Consider the following 17934-nt stretch of genomic DNA (forward strand, 5'->3'; position numbering starts at 1 on the left):
CTGGAGTTGTTGGAGTTGAATAAAAATGAAAAGAAAAGGGAATATCACTTATTTTAACACAACAAGTCAGATAACTGAAAATGAGGACAAGAGAGAGGGAAATGAAAAAGGAGAGGAGAGTACAGTGGAGAGGCCAGGAGGGTCAGAACATGAGAAGGCCACAGAAGGAGATGAAGATATGGATAGAGAGGAAGTGGATGTGAGAAATGAAGAAGAGGGTTCAGACTCAGAAAGAGGGACAGAGGCAGGAAGTGAGAAGGAGGCTGAGGCAGATGGCATGGAGGCAGTTACCACTCTAGCTGGACCACATGGTATGTTTTTATTCCCCATCCATTACAGTATCATAGCAAGGCATGTCCCTCACATACAACATAATGTAAAATAACATGTTCATTCCTACTTCTTTGTGTTATATAGGATTACTTGCGTAAAGATTTACAAATGCATCTTATTATATTAGTGATTATGATCAAACCAAATATATAAAACAAATGCTATGATAGAGAACAACTTTACGCCTGCATTAGATAATTATATTGACCAATTATATATCTTTCTTTTAGATATATCAAAATGCAAAGGTGATGCAGCTGTGCAGCCCAATCTTAAGACATTTCCCAAAACACTACATGGAGCAGCAAAGAGAAGCTTTCACAAGGAGTGGTACAGTTCTTGGCCATGGCTTGAGTATTCCCTCTCTCAAGATGCAGCATACTGTTTTGCATGCAGACATTTTGCTTTTGCAAAAGCAAGTGTTTTCACAGCAGAACATGGCTATTCAAACTGGAAGAAGGCCACTTCCAAAGATAGTGGGTTCAGTGTACATGCCAGATCAGACACACATGTAAATGCCATGATTGCATGGACAGAATACAAAAGCATGGCCGGGAGAAATACAACTATTCTTGGAGTGATGGGAGATGAAAATCAAAAACAAGTAACCGAAAATCAAAAATACATAAAAACTTTGGCCGAGATTTTACTTTTGACAGCTACTCAAAACATTTCCCAACGTGGCCATGATGAGTCTGAAACTTCCAAAAACAAGGGAAATTTCCTTGAGATTTTAGATGTTGTCAGTAAACATGATCCCTTAGTTAAAAGACGATTGTCACAGGGTCCCAGGAATGCAAAGTACATCAGCAAAGGCACACAAAACGAAATGTTAGAATGCTTAGCAGAAATTGTAAGAGAGGATATTATAAAAGAGGTTAAAGAAAGTGAACACTTTTCTATTTTAGCAGATGAGACTAAAGATATGAAAAAAATTGAGCAGCTGTCTCTGATCGTACGCTATTATTATAATGGTGTGGTTCAGGAGAGCTTCCTTGAGTACCAAAAAGCAGAGCACTTGGATGCAGCCAGTTTGACAAAGAAAATCATTTCCTGTCTTGAGAAGTATGGGCTGGAATACAAAGAGAACCTGGTGGGCCAAGGCTATGATGGGGCTGCAGTCATGAGTGGCAGGTGCTCTGGTGTGCAAACAAGGGTTAAGGAAGTGGCCAAATATGCATTTTATGTTCACTGCAATGCACATTGTTTGAATCTTGTCATTGTTGACTGTGTGAAGAGTGTCCCAGAAGCTGCCTGTTTTTTCATGTTGCTGGAAAGACTGTATACATTCATGTCAGGCTCATATGTTCACAATAAGTGGATGGATGTCCAGAAAGAAATGTTCACTGGGGCCCCACGGGAACTACCAAGACTTAGTGACACTAGATGGGCCTGTCGCTATGCTGCATGTAGAAACCTCATGGACAGGCTGACTGCAGTCATAAGAGTGCTGGATGACATTTCAGATGAGGCCAATCCACAGAGAGCTGTAGACGCAAGAGGGCTACGTTCTCAAATTGACCTTAATTTCATAGGTCTCCTAGCTGTCTTCAGAAAAGTGCTAGGTGAAGCAAAGTTTTTATCTGAGATGCTCCAGTCACCTAATGTTGACCTTACCAAAGCAGCTGACCTTACTGAAACCCTCAGACAGACCTTTGAAGAATATGGCAAAGAAGAGAGCTTTAATGAGCTGTGGAATACAGTCATTAAAACATGCAATGACTGCAACATTTCTATCATTTCCAAATCAAAAAGAACCAGACACACATCTAGCAGACTACATGATAGTCTTGTAACATCTACAGTCGGACAGAGAACACATATTGACAGCAAAGATTCCTTCAGAATAGGTATATTCACTCCCGTCGTTGACTCAATGATCAGAGAGATGGACAGGCGCTTTTCAAAGTTTAGCAGCAACATAATGAGTATACAAGCTTTAACCCCATCAAGCAATGGTTTCTTAAAGGAACAATTTGTTTTGTTGGTGGCTGAGGCATATGGCTCTGACTGGCAAGACTTGAAAACTGAGATACAGCAGGCAAAAATACTTCTGGAAAGAAACAGAACAAATGGCAAAGTAAACCCGTCCAGTCTGACTGAGTTTGTGAAGTTCTTGGAACCTTTTCGAGAGGTTTTCTTCGAACTTTTTCGCTTATGTAAGATTGCTATTGTTTTGCCAGTGAGTACTGCAGGGTGTGAGCGAAGCTTTTCAACTTTGAAGCTTGTAAAAAATCACCTGCGCACAACCATGGCAGAGGACCGACTGAGGAATCTAGCGATTCTCAGCATTGAGAAAGAGCGTGCAAAAGCAATAGACATGGATATTTTTGTCAAACGTTTTGCTGCACAGCACAACAACCGGCGCCTCAAGCTATCTTAAAATAGATACGTGATGTCTTTACATCCAAGGACTTAAGTTGTATAAAAGTAATTTCACTGTTGTGTGTACTGTGTCAAATTTTGCCTGCCGTTGTATATTTTTTATTGAGAAATTATTGTAATTCTTGTATTATTTAAATTTTGCTGAAACTTTTATGTTTCAAAATTATGCACAGTCTTGTTTTGTTTGATTACTAGGCATGTTAATCTTTGGGATACTATAACAATAAATAGTTTAAATGTATGTCTGTGTTTTAGTGTTTTGTGTAGTGGATTCATCCATCCTCCCATGCCCCCCTGCCAAAACCTCTTGCCACCCCTTTGCCACCCCATGTAAAATTGTCTAGATCCGCCACTGCCTCCAGTACAGTTAATGTTTACGGTGATGAGTAAGTCATCTCTGAGGAAAAAAGGGGGGCGGAGGATTTGTAAATATCTTGATTCATGTTTATTATTTCAGACAGCAATATGCTTACAAGAGCTATACATCTGTACATATCTTCTGTCGTATTCCCTTATGAGTGAAGGAAATACCATTTATAAGTGTCTAGTTAAGTACTCTATGTTTATGATTATGCAAGAAAATAATATTCATTATGTGATCTTTCCAAATTGTTTCTATATCTTTTTAAATAATAAAACCCTAATAATATATTTTTTCAATCAAAATAAAACCTTCTGTATTTGTTACACTCATGTACATGTAGCACCGTACACACCAGTGAAATTTGGATTTGGACAGATTTTGTGTATTTACATTTTTTGCTATGTCATGTATTTCCGTGCACCGATCAGAGTTCTGGGACACTTAATAAGGATGTCTTTTAAATGTACGTTACATGTTAGAAGAGAGGTTTTAAATGTACATGAAAAGTCTTTCTTTGGTTCTTCAAATGTCATTGAATGCAACTTAATACCCTGTACCTCACTAATATTGGCTCTTTTCTCTCCTTTTGCTGTCATTTCACCAGGAGGTAGAGGTCAGTTCTCTTCAGATTTTTCAGCTGTTTTTGTACATATCTCGTTTTCATTCATGTCTCATTTCCTTCTCTTTTTGTGTGTCTTATCTATACTTCTCTGACACTCTTCCTACTCTTCTTTCTAAATAAAAAATCTCCTTCAACTTCCTTTTATGAAATTGAACGATTAATGTTCTAATTAAGTTGGGGAGGGGGAGGAGCACTTAAAGAAGAGCCATATGCCTCACATATAGGCACTGGGTGCACATTTGTTGGGCTCATTTCCATACAGTTCATTCCCGTCTGTTTGACGCACTAATTATCATGCTGCAAGAATAATGTACACATTATAATCAGTGTACGATGATAATGTAAACTACTTCTCCTCTATGAAGGTGACAGAGTGTCGATGTGTTGTGCCATCAACAACGCTGTGCACTCAGGCCTGCAGTGTGTGAACTACGTGTCTCATCATTCTCCTCAGATGCTAATACATGATTATTTTCTCTTTGTGTTTCTGCAGGATGATTATGTTCGTACCTGGGATGAGAATCAAGCTTCTAATGGGAGTAAGTGTCCTACCATCTCCTTCTCTCCGCGTTGTTAGTTAAGTCACTCAATGCCATTTAACATACATCTATTGTGTTGATCTTTGATAGTTTAATACAGTTTTACATTTATTGCATTATAATTGTGTCTTAATCCTGAGCGTGCAATAAGACATTTTGAGTAAGCACTAAAACTATATTTTGAAAATAATATATTATCATGCTCAGAATAGTTTAACTTGAGCAATCAAAAAGCTATTGTGTACTCTTTTAAAACCATAATCTAGTTTTATTAACCTCATTAAAGATCCATAGTTCTTTTTTGCTATCATTATTTCAATTCAAATTCAAAGGCTTTAGTCATATGCACAGTAGTTACAGTACAGTGTAGAAATGGCAATGACAATCTTAAGTCCCAAGCTCCTCCAACATTGCAACATAGTTATATAGGACATAAAACAATAAAACAAATGCAAAATGTAAGAAGAAACAGTAGAATATATTAGAATACAAATAGTGCGATACAAATTATGTTAGTGCATATTAAAAATGTCTCCTTACAAAATATACACCATATATGCAGTACAAAACATTTCTATAATGACGAAAAATGCCTGGTTTTCGAAAAATATTTTTGTAATAGTCTCGTTAAGAAAGTTTCCCTGAGACACTATTAATAAAAAAATAAGATAGTCCTTTCTCTCAATGTTTTTTTTTATCTCATTAAATATACAGGTGGAATACTTCCACTAAAGCATAATGTAAATCCACAGTTGTGTAGCTTGTTGGAGTACGTTTTAGCTGCAGTTTCTTCTTCATTGACTCACCCTCTCCTGTCGGGCAGATTTCAGACTCTCTTTTTGAGCTCACCATTATACAATTCTGTAAAATCTTGGCGGCCTGACAGCTGACTCCCAGCCCTGCAGATTTCACCTCACTCGTCAGGAATGCATTTCTTCAGTGGCAGCAAAACACTTCGCACAGACATTGAGAAAGTCTCTAGCCTAGCAACAATAAGACTATGAACAACCCATAATGCAACACTGTTTTAATGCTCATTATGTAACACAGGGATAGGCACGACACAAGAGACAACAACAAAACATTTGCTACTCTTGAAATGTCTAGTCCATTATCATGTAAGATGTGTTTTTTATATAGTCTATGTTTTAAAGGATCTTAAAGATAATCAAGGGTAAATAGCCAAATCTAAAGTAAATCCAAATCAGTCCAAGATAAAAAAATAAGGCAAACAATTCTAATGGAACCCAGTCCGGTAGTTTATTTACGTGCAAAACTTTTTTTTCTGTGCTCAAAATGCCTCACCACAGCTCTCGATATAGACACCAACGTAACATCCTATACATGTACGCAACAACAACAACAAAAAATGGTATGACGTCCGGGGATGCATGATGATGCAGTGAAAGCAAAGCCACATGATTTATTCAAAACGAACTGCCATTAGCCTGTGCTGTAGCATTTGGACTTAATCTGTGGCCTGTGTTTGAACTGTGTTAGACAGCGTTGCGTACGCTCTGTGTTTGTACTCCGGGGTAATCCGCTCGCTGTCCACACTTGTTGTGAGTTCCTCAGCAAAAGAAAAGGTTGGAAGATGTTAGCACTCTGTTTCATCTGCTTGAATGGATCCGACTTCAAAATATCGCTACTTTATCCTGCTTCCTCGTGTATTTCCTTTTTCCTGCTGCAGTCTTGTCATGCTGATGTCGGAAGTCTACCCTGGACTCCTGCTGAGACTTAATTGAGTCTATGCAAGATGAAGTCATGACAGAGTCGTGTCCTTGACCATTGTCGGTTGATTTGCAGCTTAAATGAAGTCGGCTGAATGGCAGAGTCCATTAGCGCAATTTCCAAAGGGCTTAATGAAGGACTAATTATGTAATGAAAGGCCAGAGAGAGAAGTAAAAGCATGAGAGGAGAGAGAGACAGAGATGGGGAGCTAATTCGCCTTGATTTAGTGTAAAGTGACATCATCAACATTATTCCTGCCAACTCCAAGGCATATGGTGAGGAGAAAAATGTGAAATAGGGGGAGGAAGAGAGCATGATAGGGTGAAAATGAAAAAAGTGTTACGTGAAAGGACGTCTTTGTACTTTGTTCATCTGTCAAGAGGAAGCTGTTTGTTCCACAGGAAGAAGACAAAGAAGGGATCATTAGCCTGTAACATCCCATTCCCAAAAGCATGATACAATACACCTGTAATGAGCTGTCACCCTTTTGTGTGTCGTCACATGTGGGTCTGAAGTGCTTCGCAAGTAGTTTAAATGTGAACACATCCTTAAACCGTCGTTTACTTTTACAGAAATATTCACTACCTGACTCATCTTAGAATAGGCTCCTTGCTATTGAAGAGTTGCTTTGATTTCTGTAGGTTTTGTTCAGATGTATTTCAGTTTCAGCAGTTCCGCGGTCTGGTTGAGGGTAGAAAATGTAGGTGTAGTAAACTTGTTTTAATATTGCTGTAGTTTTGTCTCGTGTTGCTAAAAGTATTGACTGAGACTTTGTTGAAATACATTTTTTGCAGAGCAGAAGAATCAGATTGCATCGTCCAATAATCTGCGGCTCCATGTTCTTTATATTCTCCGTATTCAACTCTATTGAACTACTATAATAATGTGCAAAATCGAGATGGTGATCTGAGCTGATGTTAAATGTGAGCTCTATATTTTTTATGAAAGGTTTTGAGCCATCTGACCCACCTTATTAACATTCATTGAAACCTGATGTACTTATATGATTCTGTTTTCGTCAAGTTTGTATCTTCCTGGTCGAATGCACTTATTGCAAGTCGCTTTGGATAAAAGCGTCAGCTTAATGTAATGTAATTCATATTGCTTTAAAATAACTAGCCAAGTGTCCGACCAACTGCATCATCATCAGACAATTCTGCATCTAGATTTTTTCGTGGTAGAATTCATTGCAGTCATTTGCCATTTTATTTCTATGTAGTCCTAGGTTTTGCAGAACCATCACATATTGAAGTACACTGGCAAATGAGTTGAAATAACACCCCAACTTTAGTTAACCTAACGGAGATTTGTCAAATTCAAAAGTGGCATTGCTATAATGACAGGAATTCAAATATGTGTGCTTAGCTTCTTAAACACTTTAGCAAAGCTCCATATGCTTGCCTTAGGTTGCCAAATGAAAGTACTCTGCTTCTTTCATTCCACACGCGGTATAAAGCCCTTCATCTATCTATTTCCCTTTCTCTGGTTTTTGACATGAGTGTACTATCTCCCTCCATTGATCTGCCTTCCTTTATGAGTGGCCTAATGAAGCGAAGGAGAAAGAACGGGAGATTAGTCCCTCTGAGACATCACTAAATCAGCGTGATGTCTTTACTCCGGAGCTCAGATGAGCCTGCAGGCCTCATTTCTCCGCCAGACTGCTGCAGTGCGTGAAGAGGAGGATAAGGCTTTTGAACTGTCAACCTTCCTAAAGCACAGACAATCAGTGGCGACAGCAGACTGGGCTGGAAATCTGCATTCAAGCCCCGCAGCGGCTGACTCCGCTGAGCAGAGTGAGGGAGAGGTCAGGGTAATTTGTAGTCGATTTCTACAGTCAATTCATCCAACTGATTGACTCTCCTCTCACTAAACACCGTAAACACTGCAGGAGAGTGGCTGTAATTTGGACTTGTAAGAACAAACAACTGCACACACACAAATACACCTGCACACACACTCAACGGTTTGTCTACAGCACTCACAGAAAACCTTATTTTCAAGAGTTTTAAGAGTAGGCTACCTTGGATTCCAACAGGCAGCCAGATAGGCCAGGTGAAAGGTGGATGGATGGATACTTTCTGTCCAATCAATGGTGTCAGATCAATGGGGGACTAAGGAGACAGGAAAAGACGCTGAGTCCACACTCCACAAGGTCTAGAGTCTGATACCTCTTGATGCTATTGATACATCCTGTTGCTTAGCGCTTGCTCACACAGTCACACATATTTTAAACACTGCCATCAAACGTCATGTTAAAGCCTTCCGCTGGATGTCTGCCCGCCAGACATTTTTATTCAAATCCTGCCCTCTGCTAAACCTTTCCACAGCTATTAACACGTTTTAACTCCACTATATTACACTGAACCAGACCCTTCCCCCAGCAGGGAATCTGCACAGCTCTTTATAAACGCTGTACACACCTTGTGTCTGGATTTAAGCAACTCTCAAACTTTAAAAGCAGCATCTACAATCCTCCAGGGTCTACCGCTGCCCTCCTCACCGTCACACTCCACACATTTGTCCAGTGTCGCCCCTTACTGCTCTCCCTCCTCCGGCCACCTGGGGCTGCTTCTAACTCATTCTAAACCCAACATATAGACTGTGAAGGGATCGGCATGTTACTCCAGTGGAGAGACAAGCCTCCCATGTATTTATTATCTTCTTGCTACTAAATCTCCTCCATTAAACATCCTCTAAATACGCCCTAAAATAAATCCTTTACGTTTTGTCTACATTTAGCTTGAATAGTCAGCACCCACACCTGCTAAATATGGAAGTAAGCAACTAAATGAAATGTTTGTGTTTTCAGCTTGTTGCACTGCCCACTATAGTTACAAAAAAATCAATGAATGCTGGTTAAAGTTTAGACCTTTAGTTTTAGTTTTTTGCCTGTCTGATTATTTTGTGTTCCTGTGGGAACTCAAGCATCTTTTTTGCATCAACTGCTAGAAATGTCTGGCTTCATTGTAAACCTAGAAGACAAGATAGCACGCATGATGTTAGAGACTGAGTGTGTAAATAGTAGATAAGAGGGTTGATGATGAGGATGAGGCCTGAGCTCTGCTTCCGTTATCCTCAATCGGCAGGGATAAACCTCGCGCAAATCTGGATTGGATTAAACAGAAGCACAGGGGGCCTAATTACGAGCGGTTTACTGCTGCGGGCATTAGTTTAATACCAAAGGAGAGACTTTCGGAAAGTAAAAATGGAAGTAGGTGCATCTCGGGTTGAATAGAGATGTGTGGATGTGAGGAGGAAAACAATAAACACGCAGGGCAGGCAGAACATGAATGAGAGTGAGGATGTCAGATTTATGGAGACAAAGGAATGTGAAAGGAAGGAAGATTGATAAACATGATTGCACCACGGGGGGATTGTAGAGACGGAGAGAGGCAGAGATTTCTCAGAAACACCAGATTGAGCTGCAAATCACAGTCAAACCAGAAATGATTCCCGGTTCACGGAAAGCCTGTTGCTATGGAAACGTCATCATCGCAGGCACTGCTTTAATCCGTGGAAGCCTGTTAAGTTAACATGAGGCTCAGGCAGCCACCTTATGCTTCTGTACTCGCAACACAACGCCGTGCCAGCATTGTAGCCGCTCGCTACCAACAAGATTTATTTACAAATGTTTAGCCATTAGAAGGCAGGATTATCTGCTCTCTTCTTGTACGCTGTGTCTCGCATTCTTCAACATCTTACGCCTAGGTATTTGTGAAATTCTCACTGGTTGGATTACACAGTACATTGTTTTCCTTACTTGCCATCTTAGCCACTGTGCTTTATTCCCTTAATCTCCTTGTCATCCTTTGTGTTAGGCGTTATCGTAAGCGTTTAATTGGCTGATTCTGATTTGTCTGATTCTGCTGATGCACTGGTGTGAATCCGGCAGAGGGGACCTGCATCGAAAGAGAAAGAAGGCAGGAGAGGGTTGAGAAAGAGCAAGAAAAGCTGGGAGATGTGTGAGGTACTGTACAGGGATACTCTCGATACATACTGAGCGACCAGAGAATAAGGCTCCACTGTTGACAGTCTGAATGGATGAGGAGTCTGCTTCTAGGCATTAATGCCTCGGAGCCTCACTGTGTCTCAGTCAGTCAGTTATACAACCAGCTCAGCCATGACAGGAGGGTGTATTGTTTTGGATTTGCTTCTCAAATCAGATATCTGTCGGTTCTCCTCAATAATCCTGGGATGTTGGCAGCATTCATGTATTCAGCCGGCGGAAAGGACAAGAGAGGAGATCATAAGCCAGTCTGTGAAATTATAATAGTGCCATAAAACAGGATACAGTAAGAGGAGGGGATGAACACAAGCACCTCCTTCATGTAGATTACAACCCACAATAGCAGTCAGTGAATAACCGGTATTCCCATGTATGATGGATAGTGTAGGTGAATAAAGGTCGGTGGAAGTGAAGAGAAAAGAGTGTGACATCCAGGTCGGCTGCAGGAAGCCTGCTAGGAATAGACAACAGTGACATATGATGAGTGTGTGTGAGGTGCTGACACACGCTCCAGCATTAGCTGCTAGCAGAGAGTGTGGTGGATGAGTGAGCTCGCTATGCACATTTTAGCTTACATTGCGGAAAAAGTATATAACAAAAAATATACTGTATATATATTATATATACAGTATAAAACGCAATATTAAAAACAATCTTAAAGTAGTAAATATAAGAAATCTCAGTGAGATGTGACTTCCTCCAGACCATTTTAAGGGAATGGAATAGATTGTCTTGTGGCTACTTTTACATACAGCTGCAATGCAACTTTAATTTTTCTGGGGTTTTTTGCTGGTTGAGAGTTTTTCTACCCTCAATGAAGCACAAACTGCCTCGGGATGCATATTTGTTACTAGTGCAAGACCAACAGTTCTGCAGCGCTCTATTAATTTAAACTGACTCAGGTTATGCTGAGCAAATACAGCAGAGAGATTTGGGATTTGAGACTGCCAGTGAATAGTAGGATGATGGGCAAAGAAAGATAGAGAAAAAGGTAGAAAGGGAAGCAGTGGCCATATACAGCATGCATCACATGTTTCTATTTTCTCCCAGATGTAGACACCACCAAGGACCCCTGTCAGAAGGTTAAGTGCAGCCGACACAAGGTGTGTATCGCCCAGGGCTACCAGAGAGCAGTGTGCGTCAATCGCAAGAAACTTGAACACAGGTGAGTGTGTGTAGCCCCTGAGCAAGAACTGACTAATTCCCAAAACACATTGTTAAAAATTCTCACATTAACACGAGGTCGACACCAACTAGTTTACATTAAGTATGTGCTGCTTTGCAATGTGGTAATAATAAAGCTTGTCTGAGTGCTGTAGCGCTGCCTGCTGTTTAATGATAAGCTAATACATTCAGACACCAGGGAGGAGGGCTGTTTGCTCCATGTTCAGGTCGGCGCTGCTGTGTAATTTGCTCTGCGAGGCTGAAGTGTTTTTGGTGTCCTCTGTCCTGCAGACTGAAGCAGCCCGCTCTCAGGTCTCCTGAAGGAAACTGTCTGCCCTGTCCCATCTCCTCCTCTGGGCCTGTGTGCGGATCAGACGGACGCAACTATGCCTCAAAGGTACACTAAAGCAAAACGAACCTATAGGGCTTCGCAGCAAATCCTTACGAGCAGTTTTTTTTCCTAAAGTGGTTTTGTGTCTCTCAAATAATTGTATTATCCAACCATTGGACCACCATTTGGGGTCCAAACGAATACTTTTAAGCTGACTAACACATAAATTAAATAATAACTAAATTAGTTATGCTTGTTTGCTTTAATTATTCAGTGGCCACTTTATTAGGACCACTGATAGTCAAATCAAACAATCCTAGTCCATGTCTACCTTTATAAACGTTTTATAGTTGATAGTTGTTTATTTTGTCACTATGATAACGAGGCTGTACTTAGTGGTGCTGTTCCATTATGTTGAATCACAATGGCAGGTGCTATATTATGTGCAACACATTTACATAAATGGGCGTAAACCAAATAATAGAAACACCTTTCAGTATAACACACTATAACTCAACAGCACCACACATTGAAGCCTTATATAACCATAAAGTTAAATCATCACTGCTGATCACCCTACTGTACACTGTAAACAGAATATACTTCACAGACTGGTTGTCTGTCTTGTGCACTCCTGTAGGGATATAGTGACAGAAGACAGAAAGAAAGCTTTTTTTTTATCAAAGACACCAACTGTGGCTTTACTATGTAAATATCATGATTACAGCCTTTTTCTGATGCCCCTAATCGGCCAGAAAAATGAATAGAATAGGTTTAAACACAGAGAAGAACATCCTTTTCTCCATCAATGTAATGAGCATTTCTCTGAAAATAAAAGACGGTAGAAATAATCACTCTGGGGGTGGAGGGTTGGGAATCATTGGCAGTGAAACAATGTGGCCTCCGAATAGCATATCATCTGCATGCTTTACCATAGCATAATAGTGTTAATAACATTTGCTCAAATAGTCCTGACACCTTGTACAAGTGAAGCTTTCTAACAGAAACAGACACGTCTACAGGATGTATAACAATATGTGCATCTGGCAAGGCAAGGCAATTTTATTTATATAGCACTTTTCAGCACGTGGCGATTCAAAGTGTCAGGTGATGGTAATCGTATTCACGGCTTTGCTTTGTGTTACACTCATGCTAACATAATGTACTGAGCATTGTCGGTAAATGGTGACGTTCACCCTGCACACTCAGAGTCTCAGGGAGGGGGGGAAACCGAGACAAGGAGCCATGATATATAGCCTCAGAAGGACCAATTGGTGGCCTGTGGTGACACAATGTGTTTATTGATTTATGCTTTGTCTTTTGGATCACTATTCCCGACCTTGTGTGCAGGCAGAGGTTATAGAGCGCATTCATGAGAAGGCTCTGATTTAAATTAAGGCGTACAGTCAGACACCCCATGAATATTTGATCTGTGTAGCAGCAATAACTCATTCTCTTCACCTTTGTGTCCCCTTGTGGATGTTGTCTCTCTCTCTCTCTCTGTGTGTGTGTGTGTGTGTGTGTGTGTGTGTGTGTGTGTGTGTGTGTGTGTGTGTGTGTGTGTGTGTGTGTGTGTGTGTGTGTGTGTGTGTGTGTGTGTGTGTGTGTGTGTGTGTGTGTGTGTGTGTGTGTGTGTGTGTGTGTGTGTGTGTGTGTGTGTGTGTGTGTGTGTGTGTGTGTGTGTGTGTGTGTGTGTGTGTGTGTGTGTGTGTGTGTGTGTGTTGCAGTGCAAGCTGGAGCAGCAGGTGTGTCTTACCGGGAAGGATCTTACTCTCAAGTGTCCTGGGCTGTGTCCTTGTCCAACTGCTGCCCCCACATCCATGGAGAGCAAACATGGTAGGATTAAACACTGCGCAGCTATGCCAAATGTTTTTTTTCTCACTTTAGTTTTATTATATAAAAACATTACAACAACAGCTGTGTACAAACAAAATAAATAATGCACTACATCTATAGATACAAATACAGAGATAATATAACATTTTATAAATAAAAGAATAATGCAGTTGGGAGTCACATTCTAATTTGACCATTTGTCAGGACAGTCAGTCAGTGTTCCTTGTCGCTGGTTTGAATCTTAAACATTGACCGTTTCTTCCATTTCTCTTCATATTGTGTTTCTTGCAGTCTCAGTTGATATGTCATTTTTTCCATTATATGAATTTCCTCCACGATCTCCATCCATTGTTCATAGTAGGAGCCAGGAGGCTCCAGCGTGCACCATTTCCTAGTTATGGCTTTCTTGCCAGCTATCAACAGTATTTTTACAAGATATCTATCTATGTAGTGAACATTTTCTTCTGTAAAATTACCCAGATAGAGTACCATGTAAGTAAGTACCGGTAAGTAAAGTTTATTTATAAAGTGCTTTTCACAAAGTCACAAAGTGCTTGACAAAACAATAAAACATCATCATAGGAATCGTACAATGATAAATGACCACACAAGCCACGTGTTAAGAAGTCATAAAAGCATCAAAACACTATAAAAACACTATAAAAACTAAATAAAAACATAGTATAAAAGAGAATAAAATCAAGCACACCGGTTACCCAAACGCCTGCCCAAACAGGAATGTCTTTAAATTAGTTTTAAAGGAGTCAACAGAGTAAGCAGACCGTAGATGAGCGGGCAGAGCCTTCCATAGCTTAGGAGCCACGGCCTCGAACGCACGATCACCGCGGGTCTTAAGGTGGGTGCGTGGGACAGACAGTAAATTGTGCATGTGTGACCTGAGTGGGCGGGCTGATGTATATGGATGAATTAGGTCAGCCACATATGCAGAAGTCTGACCGTGCAATGCTCTGTGGGTGAGAGTGAGGATTTTGAACTGTATCCTATAAGCTACAGGGAGCCAGTGAAGAGATCTGAGTAGTGGGGTAATGTGGGACCGTTTATTTGACCGGGTGAGAAGTCTTGCAGCTGCATTCTGGACTGCCTGCAGACGACCAAGGGCAGACATGCTGAGAGAGGAGAACAGTGCGTTGCCGTAGTCAATGCGAGATGAAATAAACGCATGTATAATCATTTCTAGGTCGGGTGTTGAAACTACAGATCTCAGTTTACTAATGTTTCGTATAGGTGGAAGAAACAAAATCTCGTCAGTTGCTTAACATGGGTATCAAACGATGCGGATTGGTCAAATATTACCCCTAAGATATGTAATGTATGTATGTTGTCCATAGGAACCTCATATCTCAGTATCTTTTGCAAAACCTTGTGTAACATTTTTCCTTTTTAACGTGAATTCACTTGAATACAAAGCTTCCCATTTATTTTATTTTGTATCTGTCTCTCACACACCTAACAATTATCATAGAAAAATGATAACGCGCAAAAGATTATCATAGTCTTCCTCTCAATCTGCCCACAGAGAGCTGTACCGGGCAGGATCTGGCTGATCTCGGGGAGCGTCTGAGGGACTGGTTCCAGCTCCTGCAGTCTAATGCCAAGCAGAACAACAATAGCAAGACCGGAGCCAAAACAACTGCAGCTAGCACCACATCAGGTCAGAGCTGCTATTTAATGAATCCATACTGCACTAAGAGGGAGTAAAAACACTATTGTTACAAGCACTACAGGTACTATAAAATGTCCAAACAAGTTGTTAAGTCTTGTGTTATATGGAAAAGCAAAACGAAGTCCAAGGGGAAAATAAAATCCAACAAATTCAGCTTAATGGTTCTACTGGATCTGCTTCCACTTGTATATTTTCTGCAGCTCTCACTGGATACAGCATGCAACCTATTACTAGATAGCAAACTTGTCTGATAATAGTTGCAGGGCAGAGAGCCTTCAACCACTTTTGGGTGGATTGATCAAGATATGTCACATAGAGGAGCGTGCTGTACTTCAAAGCAACAGGAAGTGAACCTCGGGACATGTTCGGGCCACAAGTTAGTGCCCGATAAGCACCAAGTCTTAACTGGGCTGTAAAGTGAAAATTGGAAGTAATTGGTCAAAAATGAAAGGTTGAAATGCAGGTTTTATAGATTAAACCCATTTATATTTTAAAATTGCAACATAATTAGGAAAATGTTCTGCTGGCATGGTTTCATTTTTCATTTGTGCAGCTGTCCTCTGAAAACAATGAATGTTTGTTTGTCTGTGTTGTTGTGTTTGCAGTGCTGGACAGGAGCCTGGTGGCCAGCTGTAGGGACTCCATAGGCTGGATGTTTTCCAAGCTAGACACCAATGGCGACCTTTACCTGGACCAGACTGAGCTGGCTGCCATCAACCTGGACAAGTACGAGGTGTGCATCCGGCCCTTCTTCAACTCCTGCGACTCCTACAGGGACGGCAAGGTCTCCACTGCCGAGTGGTGCCTCTGCTTCTGGAGAGAGAGTGAGTATTCTGGGGAGGATGTGAATGTCTTCACACAATCACGCTGACATATTACCCTTGGCATTCAAACTTCCCTCCGCTCAGCTGCCCCCAGGTGTAGCCAGCTCTCTGTTGTGTGCTGGTCCATCACTATTTGTCGTTTCATCCTCTCGTCCCCCTAGGGGTTGAAACGGTCACTGCAAGGAGCTAAAAAACATTCCTGCTGCTTGTTGACAGCTCGATTCTCCAACAGCTCTCAGAGACTCAGTCTGTCAGAGAACCAGCTGAGCAGAAACTAGGTCTCTGTCACAAGCTCATATGTTTTCTTGTTTTGGAAGGAGACACACTGGAATTGATTTGAGGTTGTTAGGAAACATTGACAGCTGTCTGTTTTGACTGTTGATTGTTTTTGGCAGATTTCAGCTCGTCATTATTGTCTTATTGTGCCTTAGAGTGTGCTTTGTTCTCTTGTAAGATAATATATCCTGTCTTTTTTAAGAGCCCTCCTGCCTGACTGAACTCGAGAGGATCCAAGTGCTATACGGCGGCAAAAGAAAGTTTGGTAGGTATCTGGCATCTCGTGACAGCATTTCAGCCCAATTTCATCTGTCTTTCTTGGTGGGGGGATTTCATCCAGCAGATGACAAGCAGGAGGCCGGGATTAGTCTCTGATCAGTCTGCTGGATTAGAACTCGATACTGACAGACGGCAAAGGAAAGCAGACATCAGTGTGTCATACATGTATGTGTGAGCCGGTGAAGATGTGTGTGTGTGTGCGTGCGTGCGTGCGTGCGTGTGTGTGTGTGTGTGTGTGTGTGTGTGTGTGTGTGTGTGTGTGTGTGTGTGTGTGTGTGTGTGTGTGTGTGTGTGTGTGTGCTGCAGATTTTGGCTGGTTGACTGGTGTCTGAGTCAGGACTCTCCAAGGACACAGAGTGGCGAGCCAGCCCCGCACTCAGATGTTCCCTCGAAAGACTGGAAGGACAGTTTTGTTTTGTCCCGTTCTAGCTTTTACATTAATATGAAACTAGCCTCTGGGACATCATGACAAATCCCTCATCTCTATACAGTATGACAGTTAACTCTCCTTAAAGGTGGGGTAGGTAAGTTTGAGAAACCGGCTCGAGATCGCAAGAATTTGAAAATACACAACCGGAGAAAATCTGCCACTTCCTTACAGAGCCCCTCCTCCAACACACACGAACGTGCACATGACCAATGAGGGCACGAGATAAGTTTGTGCCCCGATGGAAGGCTGACAGGCAGGTAGGCCATCCAGTTATTTTAGCCGGGCCGGCTCAGATGATTGGTCGTGCTTTTTACAGTATTACGGCTTCCACTGATGACATTTTTTAATGGATTTGTTGTCAAAGCACTTAAGATATTCATTGCTATCGGGATGTTAAGAGCATTCCATGGAATATAACAAAAAGTGTATCTCGAGCCGGTTTCTCAAACTTACCTACCCCACCTTTAAGGAAAACTCCAAGCATGAAGGTGATAATGCAGCTCCAACGTGTTTTACACTGTAGTGTGTGAACACAAGCTGTATTTCATATTCAGTTTAGATTTAGAAATTGAGAACTTTCCAATGTTGTGTCCCTTGCTCATCCCATTATGATTAGCTATCTACCTCTCACACCACCCCAATATGCTGATTTAATACTTATTCACCCCTATCTTTCTCCATGAACATATTTGTATTCATGGAAAAGGGAATTGACTGCCACATATGCTGCATGCATTACACTCTCACTTGGCATCGGCGCCATGTGTAGTGAAGCATGATGCAGGCTGTGTTTATCTCCTTGCAGGCTAAGGTTGCTTTACCAGAACCGACTCTTATTTGTTTGTGTTTTTCTACGTGTGAACGCCAGGTCGATTCATCCCAAGCTGCGACGAGGACGGCTACTACAGGAAGCAGCAGTGTGACAGGGGAGAGTGCTGGTGTGTGGACCAAAACGGAGGAGAAGTAGCCGGATCCAGGATGCGCGGCAAGCCAGATTGCGGTAAGCCCCGTAGGATTCAGCTGTCAATATAAAAGTGAATAGAATTTGAAAGCTGAATGTAGCGACGCATTTTCTTTACATTTCTGCTGCAGATGGCCTGCTTCTCTACATCGCCCCACATGCGTTCTGT

At 41.4% G+C, this 17934-nt stretch overlaps 1 protein-coding gene across 1 annotated transcript in view; it reads left to right on the forward strand.

The window, feature by feature from the left end:
* The window catches only part of spock2 (SPARC (osteonectin), cwcv and kazal like domains proteoglycan 2), a 47076-nt gene that overhangs the window by 27581 nt on the left and 1561 nt on the right, over nt 1-17934 (forward strand). Inside the window, exons 2-9 of the mRNA XM_034100157.2 lie at nt 4198-4243; nt 11031-11145; nt 11436-11541; nt 13203-13311; nt 14849-14983; nt 15601-15819; nt 16298-16360; nt 17673-17804. Coding sequence (XP_033956048.1) covers nt 4198-4243; nt 11031-11145; nt 11436-11541; nt 13203-13311; nt 14849-14983; nt 15601-15819; nt 16298-16360; nt 17673-17804 — 925 coding nt within the window. The remainder of the gene's footprint in view (nt 1-4197; nt 4244-11030; nt 11146-11435; nt 11542-13202; nt 13312-14848; nt 14984-15600; nt 15820-16297; nt 16361-17672; nt 17805-17934) is intronic.

This window comes from Pseudochaenichthys georgianus, chromosome 15 (genome assembly GCF_902827115.2).
Source record: "Pseudochaenichthys georgianus chromosome 15, fPseGeo1.2, whole genome shotgun sequence".
NCBI lineage: Eukaryota > Metazoa > Chordata > Actinopteri > Perciformes > Channichthyidae > Pseudochaenichthys > Pseudochaenichthys georgianus.